At 44.8% G+C, this 9,946-nt stretch overlaps 1 protein-coding gene across 4 annotated transcripts in view; it reads right to left on the bottom strand.

Moving 5' to 3' along the window:
- LOC128873857 (transient receptor potential-gamma protein) overlaps positions 1-9,946 on the bottom strand; it is a 69,452-nt gene that overhangs the window by 32,428 nt on the left and 27,078 nt on the right. For 3 of the 4 annotated variants that reach the window (XM_054117802.1, XM_054117803.1, XM_054117805.1), the window contains exons 3-7: positions 6,107-6,390; positions 3,090-3,220; positions 2,034-2,268; positions 1,090-1,238; positions 188-383 (exon numbers count right to left, since the gene is read on the bottom strand). In XM_054117802.1, coding sequence (XP_053973777.1) covers positions 188-383; positions 1,090-1,238; positions 2,034-2,268; positions 3,090-3,220; positions 6,107-6,390 — 995 coding nt within the window. Of the gene's footprint in view, positions 1-187; positions 396-1,089; positions 1,239-2,033; positions 2,269-3,089; positions 3,221-6,106; positions 6,391-9,946 lie in introns of all 4 variants that reach the window. The other variant, XM_054117804.1, reaches the window with a different exon arrangement.

Here is a 9,946-nt window from a genome sequence, read left to right as displayed (position 1 = left end):
CGAAGCCACGATCCTCGGATCCACAGTCGATCGCTTTACCTACGCGAGTCGATCGCTTTACCAACGAACGACTTTAACCTCGGTTAGTCCCCTTTGCAAAATTCAAAATTTTTAAGAGTCGCTTCGAATCGAAAAAACAAATTCTTATAATATTTATCATTCCGTGAACAACGTTCTACCGTCTCACCTGATATTCGCACTTGAATTCGTGCTCGAGAAAAGAGAGCCTTCGAAGTTCCCAGGAGAGTTCAAAGGCAGTCAAAATAGGATCCTTTGACGAAAGAGCTATCAAGGACGGTGAAGCCAGCGCCCTGTAGGCGTTTATCCGGCTTCTGGAATGCTTCAGGGAATCGTTCTTTCTGGACGTGACGCATTCGTCGCACCTGCGGACAAAACTGACAATAATAAGTATCGAGGCTGGTATTTTTGTTCGCGATCATTTAAATGGAAACGTCTAAATATGTTCGTTGTCAGCGGCGCGTTATACTTTTAATTGCAATATTTTATAAACGAAGAAACTGTTCGGTAGACGAAGGAAACATTTAGGGTTGCAATCGCTCGTTAGATATACCATTACACTTACATAAATTATCTGTACAGTCCCCCCGTATATTTGTCAAAATTACAATTTTCTCGTCCTCTTTATCTAACGCAAACATCCTTGTTCAGGTTTGATAGTGTTCGAAATTTCAGTTTCAACGATACGAGGGAATAGGTTTATCGTACGTGACGAATATAATGCGATTCGCCGGATGAAATTTCACCGTGCCGATAGGGTAGCGCGCAGTGCATCTACCCTAACTTAATTAGCTTGCGTGGAGTCTGGTCGGAGATTGCAAGGACAAGAAGGTGCTAAACCAGGCCGAGGGAATTAATCAGAGTGTAATGGTATATCTAACGAGCGATTGCAACCCTCCGAGCTTGAATTTCCCGAGCTTTATTAACGACTAAGCTTCCGTTCTTTTTAAACAAACGATGATAACCGTACCGTACCGCACCCGTATTATCGTGCTTCGTTTTTAATTCATATTAAATGCGAATATTTGGTGGTATTTGCTGCACCGGTATTCTTCGAACCCGTTCACATACCCACAACGGACATCGTGTGGCATGGGCAACGTGGATCCACGATCCAGAAGAATCTTAATGATCTCGTAATTGTCCCTATGAGCGGAGAGAATCAGTGGTGTGATGTCGGGCGTAAACGTGGCTGTATCCGGCGGCACGGCTTCCCAGCTCTAGAAGAATAAAATATAATTCTCTTTTTACTACGAAATAAAGAGCAGCTCGACGAGTAGGAGCGTGGTCGATTTATGGATCCAATTGGACGCTATTGTTATCAGTATTTAAATTTGCGTAGTCGAGAGCGAGGTTACATGTTTGCACCGCGATATACCTGTATGTACATACGATTCACAGGACACGCGATCCGGTCAGCTGGTTTTCGAGCATTACCGGTTCCAGAGCTCGAAACACTTTTCGCGTGGCTCGATTCAAATCGAATCCACGCTATCCCTCGATAGCGATAAGTATATCGTCTACACATTCTTCAAAGGGACGGACATTTAAAACGTCGACGGACACTGCAACTACATCCGTAGAAACAAATCGAGGAATCTTTCGATGGACATTCGACGAATGAATAGTGTGAATCAGGCTTAACAGGGGGCGACCTATTTGTTGGCAAAATCCTCTCAGCTATCCTTTTATTGGAAAGAGAATCAAAGGAGGAATTTGGATAACTGAAACGAGGTTACGTCACCGAAGAAACGGATACTCGAGTATCGAAAAGGAATAAAGCGGACGAAGCGAATGAGACACGTATATTATTTGGTAGTCTCGAGCAACAAATGTCGGTATTGAATCGTTGCGGATTATAAATTCGTCTTAAACCTTATATTTATGTACTCTGCGAATGAGATTTTTTTTATAATAAATATTTAACGGTAAGTACCGAAGTTGCGTTGCTCGAGATTAAAAAATTAATTTCCAATATGTTTTCTGTTCTCGAAACACTTGCGAAAGGGACTTACGTGGCGCTCCCCGTTTCTGTGAAGAGTCTCTTCGTGTTCCAAGAGGACCTCGACCGCTTCGACGAATTCCTCGGAGATGGCATGCAAAAGCGCGTCCTTGGTATCGACCTTGTGCTCGATCAGAAGCTCCACCATTTCCAGGTTCTCGTTATCGATCGCCATAAGAAGAGCAGACCGTCCCAGCGGATCCACGCAATTGATGTTCATCTTCGACTCCTGAGCCCGTTGCAGCATCCTGAAACAATATCCGGGACTCTCGCTCCACCGATAATGTCCATATTTCCCTGTCATCGGTGTGTATGTTGCAGTGGAAGTGGATTGTACGGTGAATGCATACTGTTACCGATTCATTTTTTCGCGAGTAAAGTATTCGCGAAAATGAGCAATATCGTAGTTTATGTTTGCCGACGATTCGGGTTTGACTCTAACATATACACAGTTTTTGCGCAACCGAAATACTCGTTTTCCCCGTTAATTAGCGCTAAGCCAACTAGACATTGACCCGACCAAACATATTTCGGTCCACTCTGTTTCCATGATCGGATCAAATGAGAATTCCGCCGACCTATGAAACTTCTTCGCAGATCGCAATCGGTAGTAATTGCGTCCGCATCACCGTGGGAAGAATTCCTGGAAGTTTCGGAATCGCGAAACGATCATTTCCTAGGATAATTAGATCCTTTGGCGGTAGAGATGCGCTATAGTGGAACGCCTGCCACGCCTTTGACCTTTCCCCTCGAGATTTTTCGTTCTCTTTGGCGCTGTGTTTATACATTGTTTGTTTCGAATCTTTCGACCAAAGTATTTGTAGTATCCGCGCCTCCAAAATCCAACAATAAGAAATCAAACGAGAACACGAAACGTAAATTTGCTTTCTCTAAACTCCACAGTTTTACGATATAATAATAAATCGTTGAGTGGCTCGATATCGTTTCGTTCTTAAGCCTGGAGAAATCGATTGCCTAAATGGAGATTTTTCCCGGTCGGAACTTTCATCGGTTTCTTCGGTTTCATCGATTTCATCGGTTTCAATTTTCTAAAGATCGAAAGTCTCACCTTCTCACAGAAGCCACATCCCCGCGCTCCACCGCGAGAAGATATTTCTTCTCCGCGTAATTCAGACTGGCCATTTCCTGGTGCGGTCTTATCACGTTCTCTTCCTCGTTCATGCCGTGAATGCTGTGTCTCTGAAACCATCGTAACTTTTTATTACATTCCTGCCGTCGTCGATGGATTCGCGACCAGTTTTGGAAAGTGAACCTTTTCCGTGATCCGTTTTCTTTCCATGCCATTTATCATTTTTTACTTTTCTTTCGTACCCTCTTGCGCGAAATCCGGTGGTAAAATTACAAGTACGCGTAAAATAGTATCGATGTAATGGTATCAATTTTTCGATATAGGTACACTCTGACCTATCTATTTGCACCCCTTCGATTTCGCGTCACCGAGAACTGACTGTATTTTTGCAACATCCCGGTGGGACATCATGCGACGTGTGACGCAAGTTTCTTCGTCCTCGAAACGTCAGACCATTTAAACGTTTTTTTCGCAACAGAATCGGCAACGAAGGGGATGATCGCGAGGATTATTGATCGAGGGGGGAAAGATTGATGAAATTAGGGCGAGAGATATTCCGCAACTCCGATAAGAAACATTCGTCAAGTGTCCCCTTCCCCTACATCTTTTTTTTTAAACAACTTTGGTAATAACTAAAGTTTAAGGAGCGACGATAATCTTCAAAGTTTCACATCGTAATGCTATCTTGAAACCTGTTAAGAATACATAGCAGCACAGATACATAGCTTTTTAAATAATTTCTGTATAGTTTTCGACGGTAAAAAAATGGTTCCATGGGTGAAAAGCAAACCGATCGGTGCCCGTTTGAAACGCAGTTCAAACCTCGCTCGATCGCATAGCTCTCTTTCATCGCCTCCGCGGGGGTAATAACGAGTTTTAACGACCGCCTTCTCGGAATCGTCTATCGTTTTCGCCCCGATCGGCGTTATTCAAATAACTTTAAGGCAATTACGAGCAGCCGGTAAACAACGCGAGGTCTATTTCAAAGCGCGAAATTCGAGCAACGAGATCGCCACGTCGCGTCGGATCAACCGTGCAGTCGTTGATCCGTTCCAACGATCCTCGATCGCGATGTTCGCGATGACAAAAGGATATTTTGAATTTTTCTTCAACTTTCCAGTAAAGCCACGGAAGACGCAGTTTCGATTGTATCATTCGTCCGGGCTCTCCAGAGACAGACAGAGGGGTGGACGAGGATGAAACCGGGGATCGAAGCTACGGCTGAAATTGGGACGATCGTAGAAGGGAGCGAGGGAAGCAATTAACGACCAGGATAGACCTCCATTGTTCGACGAGGAAACCTCTCGTTACGAAGCAACTTCTCGCAACGTTACGTCTGCCATTAGACTGTACACCGAGAAAGAATACTCGATGCGCCGTGCCGCGAGCGTAACACGGCAAGATCAAAAGCGATGTTAACCTTTATGCCTGTATACTTTGTTGTAAACAAGCCACCATTCGGAATCACGAGGCTTCTGTTCCTGCCGAGAATCCTCGAGATCGAGATAACGCCGCAAGTGGCAGTCTAACTGGTTCAATAGAGAGAGAGACTTGTTTGAAGCGTTCGCGTCTATCGCCAAAAGTAAATGAGTCATTCAGGTGGATTTTCTTAAGTGCCGCACCCTGTCTGGTCCCAAGGGTCTGAAAAGAGAAATAGAAGAGGAGGAGAGCAAGAAGCGACGAATGATGGACAGTGTTTGTCGAGGGTGTGGCGGCTCGACAATTAGGGTGCGGCCAAGTAAACACTGTCAGTCGCGACCCTTGGCACGGTATGTCATCTTGTTCAAGTCGAGAGGGGTAATCGTGGACTCGCACGTAGGTGGCCGCGGTCTCCTCTGGCCTTTTCTTCGAGCCTCATTATTTCCTTCGGCGCGGACGGCCCTCCGCCGCGCCGGATGGACTTTACCAAGAGTTTTCTTCCAGTAGCCTCTTTATTCTTAGGCTAGCGAGACCAGGTCTCGAAGAATGTCGGGGTCGTAACGAGTTCCTGGGCTGCCTGGGAAGCTATTGAAGAGAGCTGGGGTCTATTCTCGACTCGACCGATCGTGTGCAGCGATTCGCCGGGTGATTTAGCTGCGGTTTCACCGGCACTCTCCTCGCCCCGCCTTCGCGCATACTTTGCCCGCGAAGGAGGTTTTGATGCATCGCATCGTCGTTATGAATCAAACTGTCCCGCGAAACAAAAGAAATCGTGATGGATCGTTCCCGCGTGGAAGCGAGGACGGAGGTGGAAATAGGGACGGCAAGATTGAATCGGACTTGGATAATACCACGGCATGGCATCCCGGCCGAGGCTGACAGCCGCGTTACGTCGAGGACGTTTACGAGCCAATAAAGGGATGAAGCTGCCGCTTTTCACCCGCTAACAGACGAATCGCGGCTAACGGACGGACCAGGCGTTTCTTTACGTTTCCCAAACTTTTTTCAAAGGCGTTCGCCTCCACTTCTTCTTCCCGTAAAAAGAAACAAAAGGTCTCTGCTAGGTCTGGAATAATTCTTTGTTTCCTTAATCTTCGATTCCCGTTTTCCCTCGTCAAATCACAGTCGTCTCTGTCGATTGGCCGAATCGGATTATCTTCTATTATCGAAGTAACGTTAAACTCCACCATTGACGGGACAGTTCTCGATGTGGTTTGCTTCAACCTCGAGGATTCCGAGAATCGCCAGAGAAGTTTCAAGAAGGTAATAAAAGGGCGAATCGCGAAGGTAGGAGAACTATTGCCGATTCGCGACGGCAACTTTGGCCAATTGAATCGACATCGTAACACGGTTATCGTTCGACTACTTTTTTTTTCATTTTTCCTTCTGCCTCCCGTTTTTCATCGAATGCCAAATTATTATTACGTTTACAGACTCGATTCGACGAGGCGTTCGTAGCGAACGTTTTTGTTCGTTGCAACAATGCGACGAGTGTATTAATCTTTTTGTTTTGTACAATTGTAAGCGTGTGTAGGTGCGTACCGAATAATCTTCGAATTGAAAGGTAGGCGACTTACCTTGACCTTATAGTCTTCTTTCGGTTTCTCGAGAAGGCTGGTAGTTTGCTGATGCACAGTTTGCGGCGGTGGTGGCGGTGCCTCGGGGTCGAAGCTCACTCGATGGCCCACACCCCGCAGAAATCCGCCCCTAGCGCCTGAAGCCCAGGACCTCGACTCTTTGGTACCCATTCTCTTCAAGTTCTCGTAATCCTCTTCAGGACCAATTTCTTCGTCTACGTCGCTTGTTTCACCAGGGGATCTCGCGCCCCTGGCAACTTGCTCCTCATCTTCGTACGTGCTTTCTGAAATAGATAGGGCGTAGCTTTCGTTAGAAAGTGAACATTTTTTTACTTAGTCGAATCGATGAACGTTTTCGGTTGTTCGAACAAACGTTCTTCCTTCCAATTTCAACATTCAAAGCTGTATGCAAGACGGCAAGTGGAACGAGAAAACGATGAACCAAACTGGATACACTCCATTGGTAATCCAAACGCGGATGATGGATCGCGGGATACGCTCTCTCTTATTGATTTTACGCAAACATAGACACAAAAGCAACTCTCCGCGGCATAATTTTCGGGCCCTCGGTGTTCATCGCACGTGGATCTAAATTAGGATATTGCACGACGACGCGACAAGGAAAAATTTTACCTTCTGGCCGGAATCCGCGAATAAGCAGCTTTTAAACATCGTATAAGTAAAATGCCAGTGCCTTCGCCTTTCACGAAACGTAAAAAAACAAGCTTAATCCTCCAGAGTTTTTACCGGAAGTCGCTCGACGTCTGTGTATCATCCCGAGAGGGAAGACAGATTCTTTAAATAGTTGAGAAAGAGTTTCAGGTCAGTTTTTAATATCTCGAACAAAGCGTAACCCGGCCAACCGTTCGTGCTACTGTATCGCTCGGTCCCGGAAAAACCGGAAACTTCTAGAGAGCAAAACGTTTGTAAATATCGTGGAAAGCGTTCACAGTCTCGAAGAGAACCTTGAAAGATGTAGTTTAGAGTTTTACGAAACAACACGGCTGCGTATAAAAAAGATTAGTTAAGACTCGCGAATACTTTTGTGGTAAATAGGACAAATTCCCGACATGTATTCCCTTCTTTAGTTTTCTTTCACGGATTAACAAATTTATCTATTTCAAATAATCGTGGATGATACGAGTTTACCTAACTAAATTCCAGTAAAACTATTAATCGAAGAGGAGTCTTAGATGACTTCGTATCAAATTTGACGGAAGTAATCCCAGGATTAGGAAACAAAATTTCACGAGTCACTCTACGAGCCAACATTAATTTGGAAGAGGAATTATTCGTAGACTTGAATAGTTGTAGATCCATCCGGTGCGTAAGAAGCTTATCGCTGCAGTTCATTCGGTATCGGAACTTCGACCCCGCACAGGTCGTTGAGCTTACCGCGAATCACGTGTTTCGAGCAGAGTTTAAATCGATAGACTAGAGTGCGAACGTGCACACGGTTGCAACGAGTTGACGAGTTTCGTGATTGCACCGATGTCTAACCTCGTGTCGGTTTTAAAATAAGATTGTGAATAGCTTTTGTAACATGACTAATGGGTATCATCCCTGGACAGGAATAACAAAACACACCGTGGAACTATTTTCGATAAATGCCAATGACTTTATTCCGAGCAACAACTATTCGGAATGCTATTTTTGTAACGGTAAATCTTTATTCTTTGATTGCATTGATGGTAATTTTAAGTTGCACAATTTGTAATTACATATTTCGTGTCCATGGATATTGAATATGAAAATGCATTGACCGAGGTTTGAATCGATATAACACCGTGAATGAAATTGTTGCTTCATAAAGCCGATTAAGGTCTCGTAGCTTGATCGTTTTCCAAAATCAACGATGCTTCTGCACATTACAGTGGAGTTATTATTATTGTTGTTATTAATATTATTAGCGAGAACCTTTTAATACGAAAAAGAAAGAGGCAAAGGTATACGTTACAGCCCTCGCGCTAGTAGCATTTTCAGTGCTACAACAAAAGACGTTGTTGTTGGCAAATTTTTAATGATCCATAAATAGTCGTATCATCGCTTCGCGTCGCGTCGAAGGAAAGCCGAGTGTCGGCGAGTGGTTAATGGAATCACGTCGCGAGAACTACGAAATGCGCTACTTAATCGGCGATCGGAATCAGGACGGAACTGCAGGTCGGCCTATGCGGCAGTCGAGCCTACGTATTGCTGCACCTGTTGCGCACACCCCGCACCTGTGCAACCAATCGTACAACCAGACGTTGCGTTTATTGCACAAACTGACGTGCAATACTTCGCAGCTTCTTGGAAGCTTTCGAAGCTCGCGAACTTCAAGAACAATGATTTTTCGCTTTTGAATCTGAACTGGACTGGAACGGTCGTTCCAAATTCGTCTACTTTAGCGTATATTCAGACAGCAACGTTGTTGATATACGATATTCCATCTTTTCTTAGATATGCGAATACCACAGAGAAAGTGAAAGAAAAATTTTGGAAATTAGTGGATTTAAAAATTGACAGGAAAAATTCTTCTGGTAGAATATATGGGATAGCGAATAGAGGAAACAGCCAGGCTGTTTTATTATCTTCACAGTCGGAAAATTGCGCAATAATTCCGCGTGAACACGTATTTCGACTGGCACGCGAGTCTATCTCCGAGAAAATCGACGCGGCGAGGGTCTGGCAGACCGCTGAACGATCGAGCATATTCGTTCGTGTGCGATTCTCTGCTTGAATTCGCCTGTAATTATGCGATCGTGTACGTGTATGTGGTCGAATGCAGAAAATGAGGGCTGCTAGCGCACGCGAACGTGCACTCGACACGAAACTGGCGCGGCGTAACCGCGATGCGCCTGAACCGTAAAGGGCGTCGCTAATTACGATTCGGTAATTAGAAGTTTCGTAAACGTTCGGTCGACAGAATCCAAGATTCCACGACTGATTTTCGATCGATTCGCTTTCGAAACGTTTCGTAAACGTTTAGCGAGGACGTTATGTATCGTGGGGTCGACAACAGAATAACAATTTTATTCCCAAAGGGAAACGGTACGGTACGGTTCGCGGTGTAGTTAGGTCTCGTTTAACGGTCCCTTTGAAACCAAACTCGCACCTCGAACGATCGCCATAAACCAAAAATATTCGCGCAAATCAACGCTCGTCTGCCAAACGAGTCGCGCGTCCCACGAGAAAATTCACTGTAACTCGAGACTGATGGTAATGAAGCTGCGGCTCGAAGAATGTCAGAGGGTAAACGTAGCGGAAAGATTTTTTTGGGCACTGTTTTTGTGTTTACCGAAATAGTTTCAACAGCTCGTCCGCCTAAATGCTGGACGTTTCAAGGAGAAAAACTGGAACGACATCGTCGCTACTTCGCTCAACGAAATTACTCGACCGAGAGCGACGCGCTGACGAGTGTAAACCGAGGGTAGACTTTTCCAGTGGAACTTCTTTCGGGATGCAAATACTCGTAACGAATGAAACTCGTTTAAAAAATTCTGGGCAAGAGTTCCGACTCTCGTAGCACTCGAATCCGACAAGTAAAGTTCGTTGGATGAGTTGTCGTTGTCGTTGTCGTTGTCGTTGTTTGCTTTAAAATTACATTTCAAGAACCAGAAGAGAAGAGAGTGGCAAATTCTGGATCACGTGTAACGGTGATGTCATAGTATTTAAACCATTATAGTATTCTCCAAGTTTCGAAAAACTTTTTTCTCGATTATTCGGAATTTTTATTTGCGTACATCTCTTTTCTGTATGGACTAAACGCAGGACAGAGTACGCACACGCTTCGTTATTCTGTTAATAAAGGAGAACGCTTAACATGATTCGAATCAGCATGCAAACGAGATTCCCGGAAAC

Source organism: Hylaeus volcanicus, chromosome 3 (assembly GCF_026283585.1).
Source record: "Hylaeus volcanicus isolate JK05 chromosome 3, UHH_iyHylVolc1.0_haploid, whole genome shotgun sequence".
NCBI lineage: Eukaryota > Metazoa > Arthropoda > Insecta > Hymenoptera > Colletidae > Hylaeus > Hylaeus volcanicus.
Note: the sequence above shows the minus strand (reverse complement) of the source record. Positions and strands in the feature narration are given on the sequence as shown.